The 16,650-nt window shown below is 47.2% G+C and overlaps 7 protein-coding genes across 7 annotated transcripts; 2 read left to right on the top strand and 5 right to left on the bottom strand.

Annotated features, from left to right (window-relative positions):
* Positions 1–706: 706 nt before the first annotated feature.
* On the bottom strand, positions 707–1,702 carry F4812DRAFT_452605 (glycoside hydrolase family 18 protein; the record flags this gene model as incomplete). The annotated part of the gene is made up of 1 exon (XM_047936373.1): positions 707–1,702. One exon carries the CDS (start codon positions 1,700–1,702, stop codon positions 707–709), a length of 996 nt encoding a protein of 331 aa, XP_047787550.1.
* A 1,690-nt stretch (positions 1,703–3,392) lies between these two features.
* Positions 3,393–5,715, bottom strand: F4812DRAFT_440191 (prephenate dehydrogenase). The gene is made up of 5 exons (XM_047935131.1): positions 5,397–5,715; positions 4,970–5,030; positions 4,802–4,913; positions 4,592–4,740; positions 3,393–4,537 (listed from the first exon to the last, which is right to left on the bottom strand). The coding sequence occupies exons 1-5, from the start codon at positions 5,513–5,515 to the stop codon at positions 3,635–3,637; spliced, it is 1,344 nt and encodes a 447-aa protein (XP_047787551.1). The 5' UTR covers positions 5,516–5,715; the 3' UTR covers positions 3,393–3,634.
* Positions 5,716–5,722: 7 nt separating this feature from the next.
* F4812DRAFT_137559 (RCC1/BLIP-II) lies at positions 5,723–7,257 on the top strand. Its single transcript, XM_047929594.1, has one exon. The coding sequence runs from the start codon at positions 6,003–6,005 to the stop codon at positions 7,119–7,121; it is 1,119 nt and encodes a 372-aa protein (XP_047787552.1). The 5' UTR covers positions 5,723–6,002; the 3' UTR covers positions 7,122–7,257.
* On the bottom strand, positions 7,207–9,014 carry F4812DRAFT_137592 (Rad9-domain-containing protein). The gene is made up of 5 exons (XM_047929595.1): positions 8,716–9,014; positions 8,520–8,657; positions 8,298–8,442; positions 7,443–8,239; positions 7,207–7,388 (listed from the first exon to the last, which is right to left on the bottom strand). Exons 1-5 carry the CDS (start codon positions 8,827–8,829, stop codon positions 7,239–7,241), a joined length of 1,344 nt encoding a protein of 447 aa, XP_047787553.1. The 5' UTR covers positions 8,830–9,014; the 3' UTR covers positions 7,207–7,238.
* Positions 9,015–9,454: 440 nt separating this feature from the next.
* F4812DRAFT_466681 (uncharacterized protein) lies at positions 9,455–11,505 on the top strand (the record flags this gene model as incomplete). Its single annotated transcript, XM_047938567.1, has 4 exons — positions 9,455–9,594; positions 9,664–10,209; positions 10,295–10,387; positions 10,456–11,505. 4 exons carry the CDS (start codon positions 9,455–9,457, stop codon positions 11,384–11,386), a joined length of 1,710 nt encoding a protein of 569 aa, XP_047787554.1. The 3' UTR covers positions 11,387–11,505.
* Positions 11,506–12,525, bottom strand: F4812DRAFT_137621 (uncharacterized protein). The gene has a single exon (XM_047929596.1). It carries the CDS (start codon positions 12,350–12,352, stop codon positions 11,624–11,626), a length of 729 nt encoding a protein of 242 aa, XP_047787555.1. The 5' UTR covers positions 12,353–12,525; the 3' UTR covers positions 11,506–11,623.
* Positions 12,526–13,801: 1,276 nt separating this feature from the next.
* Positions 13,802–16,009, bottom strand: F4812DRAFT_440203 (alkaline phosphatase-like protein). Its single transcript, XM_047935132.1, has 3 exons — positions 15,909–16,009; positions 14,583–15,765; positions 13,802–14,527 (listed from the first exon to the last, which is right to left on the bottom strand). Exons 1-3 carry the CDS (start codon positions 15,909–15,911, stop codon positions 13,974–13,976), a joined length of 1,740 nt encoding a protein of 579 aa, XP_047787556.1. The 5' UTR covers positions 15,912–16,009; the 3' UTR covers positions 13,802–13,973.
* Positions 16,010–16,650: the final 641 nt, after the last annotated feature.

Consider the following 16,650-nt stretch of genomic DNA (forward strand, 5'->3'; position numbering starts at 1 on the left):
AGTAACGAATTTGCATGATAAATCTGTTAGAATTTATGAAACTATATTACATTATAGGTGGAGGCCTTTATCTACCTCTCACGGAACATCATAGAGAATAACAACGACGGAGCGCATGTAATCGCTCAAATTCTCAATCACTTTTTGATACCGACAATCGAGACCTATTAATTACTATAATGAGTAAATAAGCCTGTTTAATATGTCAAGGTTATACAATTGAAATCCTCCCTCCCTCCATCCTCAATGGTTGTATTAGCCTACACTCCTATCCTTGAGATACTTTCGTAAACCTATATACAAGTCAAGGTCTTCGAAACACCAATAAAGTCTAGGAGTATCTCCGGAGTCCTCGTTTGTTTCCCAATTGCTGTCTGTCGTGGAGTTAATTGCTTAAGATACAAGATATGAGATAATCGAAAGGTATCCAACAAACTCTTCGGGGAGTAATAGAGTGGCTAATATATAATAATAGGGACTTATAACGCAAGGTAGGTAGCTTAGCTAGGTAGTTCTCAACTGCCTAGTAGACTCGGTTATTTAATAATAATATGGATCATGTTCAATCGTGATTTAAATATACATCGGCGATAAGTAAAACATCGTCTTCGGTCATATATACATAGAAATATCCAACCACTCCTCTCCATCATAAATAACCACCCAGAAATATACACAGAGAAAGATTGAGAAAGCGTAGTAGCGCTTAGCAAGGAGAACCAGACTCCAAGATGCTGTGGACCTCCTGGGCGTAAGTGCAGCCATTATTTACATTGGAGTCCGAAAAGCCAGCGCTCCACATCATCACGCCTCCAAACCTAGGGTTGCTCTTCTTATCCTCGACAATATCCGCAAGCTGCTCGGGGGTAGCGTAGTACGTCTCGCCCGTGGGCGCGCCGTTCGCAGCCAGCGGCGCGGCAGGCACGCCGATGAAGATCTTGGCGTCGGCGGAGGGTGTGTCGGCCGTCCACTCGACCCACTGGTCGTAGTTGAAGGGCGCGTTGCCGTTGACGGGCAGCGCGCACGGGTACGTGTAATTGTTGTTGTTGTAGAACTGCGGCCACAGGTAGTCGAACGTCGAGTTGCCGATGATCACGCCCATGTTCGGCTCCGGGATCGGGCACTGCGGCGCCCCCGTGATGTAGTACGTGCGCGAGGAGGAGTCCGACGCGAAGTTGCTGCGCAGCTTCGCGATCATGGACGGGTAGTACTCGCTGCCCCGGTTGACTTCTAGGTCGAAGTCGAAACCGTCGATCACGACGTCGCCGAAGGGCCGCTGCACCGTCGAGTTTCCTGATTTTCCGTAGGCCTGCCAGAGGTAGTCCCCAATCGATTCCGCCTGTTCTTGGGAGGAAAGGGAGTATGAAGCAGTAGCGCCGCCTAGGGATAGGATAACCTTGATCCCGGTCGATTGGCATGTTTTAATAGCCGATGACAGGTTTTCGCAGTTCTGTCCTTCGCCTGAGTTGCTAATAAAGCACGACTGGCCGACAGTGCCAGAAGGTATGTCACTCCCGCTGCCCCACGAGTATAAGAAAGCTAGAACAATAATGTCGATGCCAGAGTCGTCAGTACAGTAAGTCGAGAGGTCGTTGTTTTCGATGGTGCCACCGCCATTCTGGCCCCAGTAGACGACGCTCTGGGCGCCCGACCCCTGACGGGCTGTGAGACCATGAGGAAGAGCCATTACTGCACCGAGCATAAGGCCGAGGTAACTATATATAGAAGCAGAACGCATGTTGGTAAGATAGAAGATATGTGCAGAAAATAAATATATACAAGAAGTAGACAATCTGCTCTAGGCAGTGTGTAGCGATTTCCAAAAGAGTGTTTAGAATGAAGGATAAAGGAGAGACTTGATGGTATCATAATGGTCTACTGAAGCCCTCTCGAGAATGCAGCGTAGCTATATATATCGTGATTTTGTCTACACGTTGGTGCCATGCCATCGTTATCGCTATGTCAGGAGACGTTACATGTATCACAAGGATCAATAGTCATAATGCTCATAGAAAACAGGCAATATACCAAGTTCCCCTGTAGCTTACTATCAGCGCGCTGTTTTCACTGTCGCTCATTAACATACTTGGAAAGTGCTCGGGACTATCTTTCTTATAATCGAAATCTTAAAATAACATTATTGATCAACCAACGGTTTCACGAGGAACTCTGCATATGTCACGTCCTGGGGGAAATTGTAAAGAGCACCTACTGCTCCTCAGCTATCAATAGCGGATAGGAGGGATACGTTAAGAAAGCCTGTGACCAAATATCTAGACAGGGTATAAATTATAGTTACAGTCGCTTCCGGAGATAGAAAGAACCTCGTAGGGCATAGCGCACGCGTAAAAGAGTAAGTCGGCGTGATAACGGGCAAGGAGCCTTGCTGTCACTACATCTGACCCCAGGGGGTCCGGAGATGTGGAGTCGTGCATCGGCCGATGATCTCCGGTCTTGGCAGGGTTTCCCGATCAAGGAGGACGTAACACAACGGGGGGTCTCATATCTACATCACTACGTTACAGCAAGACAGTTTAAGAGAAAGAAATAGTTGGCGACGGAAATAGTCAAGCGAGCGGAAGATGAGCTCACGACAAATGACCTGCAACGTTAAACAGTTGACCCGCTTTATCAGGAACACCAGGGTAGCAGTGGGTTGTCGAAATTGCTATACTTGCGCTGATCATACAATGAGCTACCATTTTGGGCAATTCGCGGCAGCGTGATAAGATAGAAACATGATTCCCTAAGCTCTACCGACGATAATTTTCAAACCCGGGCATCCCGTCACCAGTCAGGAAGGCTCTAATAGCGTCTCCTTCACTGACGTGCAGTTTAAGTGCAGGTACTGCAAGGCACATGGAAGGGTGCTTACAAGGAGTTTACAAGGAGTTGCATCTAACATATTCAAAGACGATGTCTCCAAATTCGGGGATATCTATCTCCTAACCTAACCTCGGCGCTTTTATGCCTTACAGGTAATTACTAATTGATATGTGAATTCGTGATAGTCCGAAAGACCTACATGATGTAGAATTAACTCTACCCCTAACAAGTAGGAGAAATTATACCCCACCTCCATCTGCTTGCTTCCTTCGATTTTTGTGATATGACGGATGTTTCTTGAGAGGGATCATAACTTATGTGCAACTTAAGATAATACTGGACCGAAACTAGGGGCTATATACTATAATGAGATCTTTAAAGGTACCTAACCTAAGGTAGCTATGAGTATGCCGCTGATGGGTCAGATAGACTGTAATAGCAATTTTGCCAACAAGAAATACACTTTTGGCTGAGCGGTTTGTCTGAGAATAACCATATCACCAAAAGGCAATAAATTAATGTATGGGAATTGTAAGGTCGTCGGTGGACAATAAAAGGATACTTCACTATAGAAACTTAACCTCGCATTGTTCATATATATTAGGTTAGGTACCTCCTATATAGGTACTTAAGTAGCCGCAATATTGACAGTTGAACTACCCGTCCCGATGGTACTATACAACGGCACAACCATAATGATCAATATCTCCATATGAATGCATACGCAAAACCCCCCTTAACCAACTCGAAAATCCACACCACCCGAGGATAAACAACTTAAACCCTCCCCCGCTTCCCCATTTCCCCCTTAGTCCTTCGTACTCTCCAGCACCGCCTTCACCATCGCGTTCCCGACCTCAATAGCGCCGGGGAACCTCGGTTCGAAGAACTTCTGGGTGACGACGAAGCGCTCCTTCCAGGTCTCGAAGTGGCCGAGGCCGACGCACTCGGCCCACCCGCGCGCGGCGAACGTGAACTCGAGGTCGTCGCTGCGGAACGTGTTGTCCTCGACCGCGATCCGCAGCGCCTCGTCCAGCCGCCCCGCGTCCCGGAACAGGTGCTCCGTGACGCCGAGCCAGAGCCGGAACAGCGGCGTGCTGCAGATCATGTGGTCGTACGGCACGATGCCCAGCGCGCTCCAGCAGTCCACCATCGCCAGCAGGCTAAGGTGGTTGTTGGGCAGCGGCTGCTGGCGCTCCTGCTCCGACCGAGCCCCTCCCAGCACGAACTGGTCCAGCACCTCGTCCTTGAGCAGCGGCTTGTCCGCCCACTTGGGCTCGTGCTCCTTGCCGAAGACCTTTTCCTTGGCGGCGAGCACGCGTGCGCGCAGCTCGGCCAGGTGTCCGCCGAGCATGAGCTTGTACAGCTCCGTGACGCTCTTGGCGTACTGGTTGATCTGCTTGCGCGCCTCCGGGTTCAGGATCGCGAGGCCCGCGTACACGTGCCACTTCTGGCTGTAGATGCGCAGCGTGAGGTTGATCTTGACGTTCTCGATCCCGCCGACGTACCGCGCGGTCTCCCAGGGGAACTGCCGCATCGAGTGCCACGCCTTGCCCATGCTCAGGAACGCCGCGTGCGTAACGGCCTGCGTGTCTGCTGTGATGCGGTCATGTTCGTGAGCTGAGAGGTACACGTGCGTCGAGTTTAAGCATCGGAGGACGGTCTCGACTTTGTTAAAGGACTCTTCAGAAGCCCGGTGTCTAATAAGGACCTAATTTCATGGTAAGCGGCGCCACTTGGGTAAGTGTGACAGGAGTAATAATACTAATGGCTGATTTGTCGTATCGACTTTGGGGCCGTGGAGTGAATGACAAGAAACTATGTCCACATCCGCCGGGAGGTGATCCTCGAAAGCCTTAATCTCAGGGTCTTTACATGATGTTTGCCCACCTACGATGGCACCAAGCTTCGTTGCTGCATATACTTGGTAAGTTATGTTCAAACGGTATATTAGGTATGCATTAAGACATCATACAAGGGCCATATTCGGCGACGACACGGCCAATCGCCGCAGCTTCTACGCTGTAGATGATATAGTCACTCGCGCGAGATACAAGATGGCCATTTCGGAGTATTTGTATATTGGTCTGGAAACCTCTCAGCATGGATTCCTTCTGAGAATGGACAACTATATAATATGTACCCGACTTGAAAACTCTTCACGCAGACTCTCATACTGATCTTCCTTGTCGCAAGCCATTACTCTACCAACATTGATAGTTAGTACGTATGGGATTACGTATGGTACTGTCACTTAATAAAACCTATAACATCGCATGTTAGCTTATGGACATTGGTAAAGTGTGCCAGATAAAAATGCGATATTGTAAAAGCGCTTCAGACAAAAATTGAAAAGGTAGCTGAGAATTTACATCATGGAAAGCCAACGACTCCCAGGAATCAGAATGATCGCCTGGAAGCCGAGGGCAATGCTCGAGCCAAATGCACTCAAGTCATCATTTGCGAAAGGATAAGAAGATTTGTAGAATCGAAAAAGCGACTTACGAAATTGGATTCACGGAGGCTTAGGCGCGACAACAAACATAGCAGTCGAGCCAACGATTTCTTACCTCCAACCAGCATCGCTAAGCCTCCGCGCGTACATCTTCCCCATATCGCCCATACCAATGATACCGACGATGAACGTCTCCATGCCGGGCGGCACGCGGGAGCTCTTGTCCGTCGCCATGGTATATCGTACCGATTTCTCCTACCAGAATTGACCACCTGAATGAAAGATTCTAGAACAGAGCCATTACATGCTGGATCTCAGCGTAAGCAACTCGAACTTTCCAAACCGGTAGGTCGAGGCGGGTAGTGAAATCTGGTTGAAAAAAAAAAATGGCGATGAGAAACACGAAGAAGAGATAAAAAATTTTCTGTCAAAGTTTTTAAAGATTCCAGAATTTGGGTGGAGCTTAAGCTTGGACCCATATGGATCCACTGCACCTAATTATGTGGGGGCATTTGAGCTCGGAACTGGATACATATGGTCCGAGACAACTGTGGCTTATGACTAGTACATGATACTAGTTTCAGCCACATAGCCACATTTCATTCCTTCAAGAATTGAATATCCAAACTGGAAGAATCCATGCTGCGTCAAACTACATGAAATAGTGTCATATTCGGGAAATACGCGAGTGAAAGAGGCTTTAAGCCGTGTATAAGCCATCATGGAAGGTCTCTTCGCACTCGGCTCCAACGGTTCCGGCCAGCTCGGGATAGGCCACCAAGAGGACGTATCAGTTCCGAAGCAAGTCGAATTTGCGAATGAAGTCCCCAAGGACCCCGTTGTGGCGATCGCAGCAGGGGGAAACCACACAATCTTAGTTACGGAACTAGGGAAGGCTTTCTGGGCCGGAGACCCTTCGAGCGGCGCCTGTGGGATCGTGGAAGATGCTAAGGATACGAAAGCATCGAGGTTTCAGGAACTAATCCTCTCTACTTCTGAAAATCTCGGCCCCGTTGCTCACGTTGCTTGCACATGGGATGCGTCTGTATTCGTGGTTAGAGACGGCTGTAACAAAGCTACACAAGTGTATGTATGCGGGGTCCCTGACGTAGGAGCTACTGCTATAAGTTCGGGATCTGATTTACGTCCGACTCTACTCAAAGACTTCCCCCCATCCGGCACTGAGATTCAAAATCTAGCTGCAGGCTTTAGACATATTGTTGCTGTATTGGACAATGGAGATGTCTATGGTTGGGGTAACGGGCGCAAGGGCCAGCTTGGAGATCTGGGCGACGCAACTGATTCCAAGGGTGTAGTACGCCACCCGCATAAACTTGGCGGTACTCCCTTCAAGGTGGCTAAGGCCGTCTGTTGTCAATATACAACTTGTCTCATCAGCGAGCCTGGTGATGGCCGGATACTTGTGCTGGGGGCAGACAAATGGGAACTGAAAAGTGCCGCTCCTGCTGAAATACCCGATTGGAATATGATCAGTGCAAGCTGGGGAGGCATTTATATTTTACAGCGAAATGGTACGGTAATCGCATGGGGTCGAAATGATCACGGACAGTTGCCACCTCCGGGATTACCAAAACTGGACCGCATCGTTGCTGGCAGCGAGCATATTCTCACAGTGACTGAAGATGGAGACGTATTATCGTGGGGTTGGGGAGAGCATGGAAATTGCGGACCACAAACCGAGAAATTTGGCGATGTCAAAGGGCGATGGAACGTGCTCGCGTCATTGAAACATTTACCAGAGGGATCTCAGATTACGACCATCGGAGCTGGGTGTGCTACAAGTTGGATTAATATCACAGCAGATGGGTTATTTCTTTAATTTACTAACTTCTATGGTTAGACTTCTGGTACATGTTCGTACCAGGTAGATAGCTAGAGCTTCGACATCAAAACTCTAGCCGCGACGAGCATAAAAGTGATGCTATCTTGCAGGCCTCTAATCGTCGAAAAGTCCGAACTTACGAACTTGCGAGAGGCGTTGAGTTGGTTCAAAGTGAGAGAGGACATCCTCGGAAGCATCGTTGGAAGTAAAATCCCGAGTGTTCCGGCTTGTCATCATGGTCCTCGTATTCGTTGCTGGTCCATGCTGCAGTCAATTAGCCAGGGTAACGTGAGGGTCATGGTCAAAAGCGATACTTACGAAGTCGTCCCTCATATCCCATTCCAATCGGGCGTTCTCTTCCTCGTCCTCTTCGCCAACATTCACGGGATCCCATTGACCTTCGTCGTCCTGGGGCACAAAGAGCGACTCGGACTCAAATGTGGCCGGAGGTGGTCGCTGAGATGGTCGGGTAATTGATGGTCTGAGAGAAGGCACAAGCTCGGGTCGCGGTGCTTGCGGCTGAGGGGCCATCCTTGGTACTGGTGTCGGCGCATGCGATGCAGCCCTGCTAGTTGCAGCTTCAAGTTGTGGCGGTCTTGGTCCTTTAGCGCCACTGCGGTTCTTCTTGGACTTCTGTCCGGGCGCTCCCCTTTCGCCGACAGTCATCAAAAGGAATTCACATTGAATCCCATCGCCCTCGTACTTGAGTAGCAGTGGTTTAGTTGGTACGGAATATAATGCCATGATTTGACTGCCGAGGGAGTTTGCATGCTGGATAATTGCCCTGAAATCTTTTACGCTAATGACGATATGCAGTTTATCCTCGTGAACCTCGAAGTCCTCGAATTCATCCCGCTCTACGGCAATAGACGTGTGAAGGGGTTTCTTTAGGACTTCCTCGCCATTCTTAACCTTTTCAGTGAAACATGTAAAATTGACGGTGTCGTCGTCCTCAGAATGAAAATCGAGATATTCTATGCCGGGGCCAAAATATTCCATGATTTGACGCAAGGACTGAGCTGGTATGGACCAATGGTTAGAAGCTTCACTTCCATTAAACTTGCCGTGGACCGGAGGCGTCAGCTCAAATGGCAGCCGGTACTTGGTAGTTATGCCTACTTGCTATCAGCTAGGCCACTTGGATACCGATATCGTTATTAGCGGATTATTTACCATTGCGGAATACTATTTTAGCTATGAACCGGCTTTTCTTGTCAGGCTCATCTACTATTGCCACATCGCAATGGTCAATGATGGTGTCTTTTTCCCTATCATGCAAAGGGTCGCCACTTCTAGCCCTAAAGATGGAGAGCAGAGCCTAGAAATACGCATGTAAGAGACGAGAAACAATAGCTTAGGTACCTGGTACGTATATGGAGTGAGTAAGTAACATACTCGATTATGTAGTTTGCAAAAGAACTTCTCTCGATTCTGAGGGACACCTTCAAAATGGTATCTTGAAAAGAAGCGTTTTGCCACGAAGGAGAAAGACAAATACGCCGTCTTGGAAGGATTTAGAGTAGTAAAGACTAGCTATTTGCCGAAACTTTAGTAAAGACAGTAACCGGAGCAAGACGAGAATAAAGCTTACTTTGTCTTTCTTCGCCTCCAGTGAAACCTCGTCACTGAATTTATTAAGACACGCCAATGCGTCTCTAAAACGGCTGACCCCTTCTTCGCTTAATGTGAAATTTAATACAGCCATTGCCACCCGAAGGAAAGTTGCTCCGTTATTGTATATAATAATATCTTGGAGAGACAGTTAATGTAAATTTTTAGGAGTCGTTATATTTCAGGCTATGTCAAATGGCTTTGGTAAGAAAGACCATTCATAATAATTGATTGATGTTCTTGATACAGCATTAAAAGCAGCTAGAAATTCAGTTATCGGATGTCGCTTTCCCAGCTCTTTCCCCACGTCGGTTTAAGGAAACTGAGCTAAGTCGCGTTCGAGCTTACCCAAGCGCGTCGCGGGGTATCTGTGTAATACAGTATTAATAAAAGTTGGCTCAAGCTGTTTTTCGGTACCTAATCTATACAAGCTTTCCCTGCTGGAGTATGATATAATAGTAAGTACTGTACAATACAATACAGTATGAATATTTGATAAATGATATACAGTGTGGGTAGTAGTTCTAAAGCAGGGACACTATGTACATGTAGCTTTGTAAGAGGTCCATTGCGAGTCCATGTATTTTACCTTATTATAACGAAATCGCCCAACGTATATTCTAGCATTCTACACCTTTGCGGTACCTAACCCTCAAACTTGAACCTTTCTATCCTTTTCAATGTTGTAGACGATCATACCTTGCCTAATCGAATCAAAAATGGATTCCTCAGCTCTCCCCCAGGAGATTTTTCTATTATTATGCGAAGAACTTGCCGCGCGTCGTGACTTTAGGACTCTATTCAATTGCGCCCTCGTTAGCCGACGAATTGCCAGCATTGCATTGGAGCAGATATATCGGTGGGTTTATTGGACGTTTGGAAAGTTTCAAACAAGAAGAAGAAGAACTAATAATTTCGTCACATAAAGTATCCAAGAATATTCTCCCGTGAGCACGGGTTATCCTGTCTACATGTCAGAATGCTTGCAATTATGGAGGTCCATAATCCTCTCAAGTATTAAAAAGACTGTGTATCCGTATTGTATCTATGTTCGCTCTTTGTCGTTCGGTAACCTCGAAGACTGCCTTCAAGATATTGACCGAGACAATCATGCTCGAGATATGTTCCTCGAAGGCCCAATGGAGCAGTTTCTTGTCCTGCAAAAAGGACAAGGCCTGTATGCGGAAGCTGAAGACGCTAGGCCGCCATCTATAGACATCAAAGCTACGATGGTTAAGTGTGCGGATTCCATTACAAAATGCATAAAGAGGCTAGCAGATGACATGGGAACCGCTGTATCTTTGGCACATCTGGAAGGCACATCTATTCCTTACGATATATTACCAACCTGGATATCACGGATTGGAACCCTTACCTCGTTGCGCATCCGGGATGGATCAGTTCTCGGCGTTGAAGCAGCCAGAGCCATTTCTGAATATTGTCCATCCTTCGTCGATTTAACCTGTTTCTACTGGTATGCTGAGATATTCTATCATCCCCTTTCTTCTTTCTTACCTGTTGGCAGATTTTATGGTCATGAATTGCTAACCCCTCCATAGTATGTCTTCAGTAGCCCCCGGCCCGTATTATCCTTTTAATGAACGCCCATCACAAAAGTGCAGCGTGCTAGTTTACGAAGATAGTGCTAATAAGTAACAGATGTGAGCTCGACTGCAGACGATGATTTGGCTGCTTTCTTTCGAACGCTACGTCCCAATAGTCTCCGCAGCTTTGAAGTAATAAGCCAGAATTCAATCGGGAAAATTGCACTGACAGCACTAAATTCCCACGCAGCATCTCTTCGGAGTCTTGTACTTCGAAATCTTACACCGCCGGCCATGCAAGCTCTTAACTCGTTTCCAGCCTGTACATCCCTAGAGAAACTTCTGATCGAAAACGACTTGTACAACCTAGTGGACCTATCGAAATACCCCGATAACATGGTTAATGAGGTTTCGACATGGATCTGCAAATGCAAATCTCTTCGAGATCTAAGTTTCTCGCATGTTATTGGTTTTCATCCGGTAATCAAAGATGTTTTAAACTCGCCCGACATACGCCTCACGTCTTTGTCCATATTATCTATTCATTCGGGAACGGAGCCTGAGGATACCGCTACCTGGACTGCGCTTGGCCTTCAAGAGCATTTGGAGTCTCTAACGCTTGGTTTACACGATAGCGCCGCCTACTTGCTAATGGAAGCAAAGCCACCATTAGTAGACTCAATTTGCCAGCTCACAAACATGGCGTCGCTGAATTTAATGCAAGTACATCTCACTAAGGAGGAAGTAGGACGCATCGCAGCGGCATTGCCAAATCTATCTGAATTTAGCTTCAGCGGCGAGCTCTCAGATGATGATGTGTTGGTTCCTTTAAGTAACATTCCCAAGCTCAAAGTACTTTGCATCAATTCCATCACTCGGTTTAGCTTCGATGCCCTATATGAGTTTGGCTATGCGCTTATGATTCCGGACCGAACAGGTATCAAAGTAGATATCTTGAACCAGCTAAGCGAGTATAAATTCTCCGAATCTGAATACGATCGGCTACAAAACCACTTCATAAAACACCCCAAGGGTCGGCTTGAGATTGTCTATTTTATGGATCCAGATGAGCTACACGAGACGGACTTTTCTGATTTTTCCGATTAGTAATAGGTATAGAACTGAACTTCTCGAGTAATCTCATTGTATAGTAAACGATTCGATGCGGGTGTTTCAGTTCGCAAGCAGGGGAGGGGCGGGGGTTCGGTTCACTAGGTAATAATGGGAATATACACAACAAAGGGCTTGTTATTAGACTGATTAATCAACAAAAATGGGAAAGCAAAACCCGTCAGTCTATCATGATTCCATATTCTATTATTTTCAACGCCTTATGCCAGATTGTTAGTTAAAAACCGTACACCAGTTTCCTACGATCTTCATTTCATCCTCCCCCTCTCTCCAGCCTACTCCTATCCTGGGAACCCCGTACTGCGCGTTTGGCATTCCTAATGTCCTTGCTTCCTCCGCCATTCTTGTTTCTCTCTCCTTCACTGATCGGGCTCTCTTCGTGACAGCTTCCTCCCTGTCTAAGGTCGCTTGAGTGCTTATTGATTCTAGTGCTTCAACATTATTCTTGTTCTGGGCAAATGCGGCAGCATTAATAGCTACATAATCGCACAAGGCTTGAGAACCCGAGAAGGGGCTCGAGCCGTCATAATGGCCGGCATGGCAGTCGTCTTTGGCGTGGTAGCTAGGAGCCTGGTGCTCGGGACGTGGACTTCGGTACTTGTTCCCTCGAGAGCTAACCGGTGACGCTACGGCGACGCTGTTAGCCGGAGAGGCACCTCGAGCACCAGGGGAAGCCACCAGTTCATCGCCTTCGTGCTGTGTCCGGGCGAACGTGTTCGTGCACTCCCAGCCGCAACATCTGTCGGAAGATACGGGCACTATGTTGTCGTCCCCCGGCAGGCAACTATCAGGCCAGTCGAAAGGGACGATCTTACGGCCTCTGCGCGTCCAGGCCTCGGGCTGGTGGATCCGGCATAGCTGCTTGAGCACGGTGGCGCAGTTGGGGCCGGCGAGGAACGCGGTGTGCGCGCACCGGTAGGTGACGAGCATGTATTTGCACATTGTTTGGTGGTTGATTCTTTTTTTCTTTTTTTTTTTCTTATTGGTGGTTCGGGTGGAAATGGGATGCAATAGTCGTGCTCGCAGGGGATGAAGAGGAGGTTAAGAACCTGGGGACTCGATGCCTTTTTGTTAACGGTTTGAAGGACCACCGAAGAACTATGTGTTGTGTGGTATAAAAAGGGTAGAGAATGTCAGGTCTGCTGGATCAAAGGGGTTGTTGATGAAAGGTGCCACGGGCGAGCTTTGTTGCTGCCTGCTGGAGTTGAGGTGCTCTGGGAGGGATCCTTATATGTGCGAGGGCGATGTATGAAAGATGGATCAGTTGGTCAAGGAGTCAAGTCTTCAGCTATGCCTGCAGTGATCCGTCAGACGTAGTGCTTGCCATCAGAAGATGGGTCGTATATGTTAGAACAAACGGGTATAGGTAACATAGTAGAGCTGTGAGAAGAGAAACGCATCTAGGCAGCTTCCACTTCCATCGGGCAAATGCGTCGTATCTCAATCTTACTCCGTCCATACGACGGCGTCCGTCGGTACCTAATCTTCCCTCTCCCCCCTCAACCTTACGAGATCGCTTCCTTCTTTAAGCCACCATCTCGCAAACGTAGAGACAAACACCAGTAGAGACTAGTCAATTGTCTACAAGTAGGTACTTTTCCGTACAGGCCCGCCTATCTAGTAACACACTACTAGGGATAACTAAGACTAGAAAGAAGAGTACTGTATCTGTTTGTTTTCGAGTGTTGCTCTAACGATGAGCACCCACCTACCTGGCCTTATGAATTCAGAAATTAAGGGACCTAGACGCTTACAGCCTTGTGGATATAGCATCACCCACATCATGTGGTCTTCTAAGCACATCGTAGGATTTACGGGTACCACATAACTTACAACTCAACTCCCTCACAGTAATACACAATAGTAACTTAGATAGCCCCTTGTGGTATAACGGAGGTCAGTCTTCCTTCCACGATATAATCATACCAGATATCTAAACTAAGACTACCAGCAACCTCTTACATACCTGGCACCTAAGGTATCCATTAGGTTAGGTACTCTCCACTCGATGAAGTTGCTGTTGCTATTTCCCTACTAGGTACCTACCTTAGGTAGGTAGGTATCTATCAAATCTGATAAGCCTCACTCCCAACATCCACCCAAGAAAGCAAACAGCCCTACTAAGGTAGGTGATACTTCTCAGGAACCCCTTCTGGAGTTCGGCAACGTGAAGTAATACGAACCAAACCAAGCATGGGCATTCTGTTGATACCCGACGTGTTTACCTTACGTATACCACATGTTTCCCACGGGATGGCGAAACATCCGTGTGGTTTATGGTAGAGCGTTGAAGGTTACCTACATGTTCCTGGGGAAGTTTGTTCAACCGTATCGTAATACTTTATTGCTACGCTATTGTAACAACAATCTTTATCATTGAAATCTTTAGTATTTCTTGCAAGTGAGTATCGATTCTTCATTCGCTATATTTATCTACCTTATCTACCTAGGTACCTCCTATGCATTCAGTGTATGTATGATAACCCCTATCCCAAAATACAATTTCTATAACTCCCAAACTCAATACTAAACATTTGCATGAACCAAAATATTACGGCCTCATCTAATAACCAAAACGCTGAGCCTCCATCTTCTCATGAGCTGCCCAATGGTCCTCGCCAGCACCATCGGCGGCGATATCGTGACTGATTCCAAAAGTTCGCTTCGAACCCAACTTCTCATTCAATTCTTTCGTGATCGCATCCACGTCGACATTAAGATATTCCCTCAGATATTTCCCTACGTCGGTATTCTCCACGTTGCCCCGAATCGCTTCTGTCCCGGGACCACCGGAGCTGTAGATATTAACATCTACGGCGGAGTGGCCGTGAGTGCTCCATCCGATCTGTGCACGAATGCTAATCATGTGGGCAAACGAATACTGTGCCAGCTCTGGTCTTGAAGCCAACGTCGTGAGCTCTTCTTCGGAGGCGTCATGGATACCAAGGCCAGGCTTGACAAGTTCCTCATTAATATACTTCTTTAGTTTAGCGACGGAATGGTCGGGGGTTTGTGCCAGGTGCCCTTGAAGGCGATGAGCAAGATATTCTGAAGACGATGACGCATTCGCTAATACGGCAGGGTACCATAAGTATTGCGGATAGTCGGCATTCACCTCTGGAAGTAAAATTAGTGACGGTTCCCACTGGTCTTGAGGAAAGGATATACTAACGTAGTGCTACTGATAATCCACCTGTCTCATGATCACTGGTAGCAACTAGGACGCCCGGAGTCTCGCTCTCGTCCAAAAAGTCCAATACGGCTTTGAATGTCTTGTCATATTCGAGGACCTCGCGCACTTGTGCGGCCGGGTCGTTTTCATGACCAGCGTGGTCGATTCTGCTGCCCTCGATCATCAAAAAGAATCCTTGCTCACTGCCCTCTGTAGCCTTTTCCAGAGCTCTTAAAGCTGTCTTGGCCATTTCGCTCAGACTGGGGTAGATATCGTTCATGTTACGCCTGTCGAGCTCAAATGGAATGTCTGTTGGAGCAAAAAGTCCCAATATCGGAAGCGGGACCTCCTTTTTACCTTCCCAGAACTCATCAAATCCTGGCCGGTCATTGATATAATTCCAACCATAATCTTTCTTAGCCATTTCTATCACATCGATGTTATCTGCACGGCATCCGCCATCGGTTCCGTTGGGAAGGAAATGGCACCGTCCGCCTCCAAACATTAAATCTACCACACGACCAAGAGGTCCGTTTCCGACTTCTTGAACCGCAATATCGTCGTTTTGTTGACGTACATGGACGTGGCTGGCAAAACAAGCGGGGGTTGCATCAGTGATATCCGTTGTAACAACCAGTCCAGTCTTGTATCCGGCCTTTTTAGCAGCTTCGAGAACAGTCCCGCAGGGAGTTGAATCAGGTAGCATCGAAATGGCGCCATTATAGCTTTTCTTTCCACAACTAAATGCAGTCGCTCCAGCAGCAGAGTCCGTAACTAAGGATGAGCTACTCCGCGTCCGACTGCTACCCCAAAAGTGCTTATCGAGGGTGAGGGTGTCGCCGTACTCGAGGCCTTCGGTATATTGCCTGAAACCACGAGTCAGAGATAGCGAGGCAGGGCCCATACCATCAGAGACCATGAAGATTAAATTTCGCTTGCCGGCAGGCTTTGCGGACGACGTTTGTTGTTGATGCGATACCCAAACGGCGAGAACTATTACTCCAGCGGTCGCGAGAAGGGCCCAGACAAATAGCAGGATCTCTCGTAATCTACTATGCCATGACCGTCCAACCCGCGTAGCTATAGATTGTCCGCGTAGATTATCTTCTGAGTCGTTTCTCGAGTCGCAATCACCATCGCTATTTCGACGGTCGTCGGCGAGGAGAGGTGTCGTTGAACTAGCCTGGATCACGAAGGCTACAGTCAGCTCTAATTCGTACCTAGATAGCTAAAGGGCGTTGATATGGCCGGTGGTCGTCGTATGCGACATGCGTTTCGACCCAAGTACAGATCACTAGGTAACATTTAAGACGAGAATACACTTACCATATCGGTCGCGATTCATTTGAAGATGATGCTTTGAACGCGATGATAGATATAGCTTGTTATGATTATGGATAGTTGTAGATGTTTTTGTTGAAGCTTAGGTACCTGGGTACAATGCAATCCGGAGACCCTTTAAAGCTGCGAGGACCCTGATAAGATCCCTGATAAGGCCCCCGGGATAGGAAGTTAGCTGCCCCACAACTTGATCCCATGACGTTATCATGCGTAACAATTATGTTACACTGCACTTACCTCACTATTTACGTAAATATCTTGGCATAGGTGCGTACTCTCCTATTGCATATTAAATCTATATCAGATATTCCTCTATGTTATTCATTTACGCAAGTCTGAAAAAGGGGCAGCGCCTCAGTCAAATACACCAATCCCCTATTACTTTATCTTAGACTCACGATGTGAAAGCTTTTGATGTAGAATATACTTCAATGTATTTCAATATCTTTATCGGTTCAGAAATATTATAAACATATCCCTTTAAAATCGAGGAACCCTGTTTTAGTTAAACTCTCTAATATCTCGGTGGAGAAAGCCTTGTCGAAAGCACCTAGTTAACCTTTGGAAAAAAGTTGCTACCATAGAATTCATCGTGTCATATGAGATTTGTGCACTTCATTATACTGTTGGTAGCTCGGTAATCCTATGGTGGGCTAGGTTTGTTCTTGTTAAGTCTAGATACAATAACCGAATGAGAGGTAACTTGAGAAACACCATGTTCATAAGC

The sequence above is a fragment of the Daldinia caldariorum genome (assembly GCF_022478825.1).
Source record: "Daldinia caldariorum strain CBS 122874 unplaced genomic scaffold F4812scaffold_16, whole genome shotgun sequence".
Lineage (NCBI taxonomy): Eukaryota > Fungi > Ascomycota > Sordariomycetes > Xylariales > Hypoxylaceae > Daldinia > Daldinia caldariorum.

Coding starts and splice junctions, on each gene's coding strand:
- F4812DRAFT_440191 (XM_047935131.1), bottom strand. CDS start 5,515: ATGGCGACGGACAAGAGCTCCCGCGTGCCGCCCGGCATGGAGACGTTC. Junction 4,741..4,801: donor CGTCGCCGAATATGGCCCTT/GTATGATGTCTT, acceptor AAGTATATGCAG/CAACGAAGCTTGGTGCCATC. Junction 4,538..4,591: donor ATACGACAAATCAGCCATTA/GTATTATTACTC, acceptor CCATGAAATTAG/GTCCTTATTAGACACCGGGC.
- F4812DRAFT_137559 (XM_047929594.1), top strand. CDS start 6,003: ATGGAAGGTCTCTTCGCACTCGGCTCCAACGGTTCCGGCCAGCTCGGG.
- F4812DRAFT_440203 (XM_047935132.1), bottom strand. Junction 14,528..14,582: donor TGGATTATCAGTAGCACTAC/GTTAGTATATCC, acceptor TTTTACTTCCAG/AGGTGAATGCCGACTATCCG.
- F4812DRAFT_137592 (XM_047929595.1), bottom strand. CDS start 8,829: ATGGCTGTATTAAATTTCACATTAAGCGAAGAAGGGGTCAGCCGTTTT. Junction 8,658..8,715: donor TGGAGGCGAAGAAAGACAAA/GTAAGCTTTATT, acceptor TTCGGCAAATAG/CTAGTCTTTACTACTCTAAA. Junction 8,443..8,519: donor TTTGCAAACTACATAATCGA/GTATGTTACTTA, acceptor GCGTATTTCTAG/GCTCTGCTCTCCATCTTTAG.
- F4812DRAFT_137621 (XM_047929596.1), bottom strand. CDS start 12,352: ATGTGCAAATACATGCTCGTCACCTACCGGTGCGCGCACACCGCGTTC.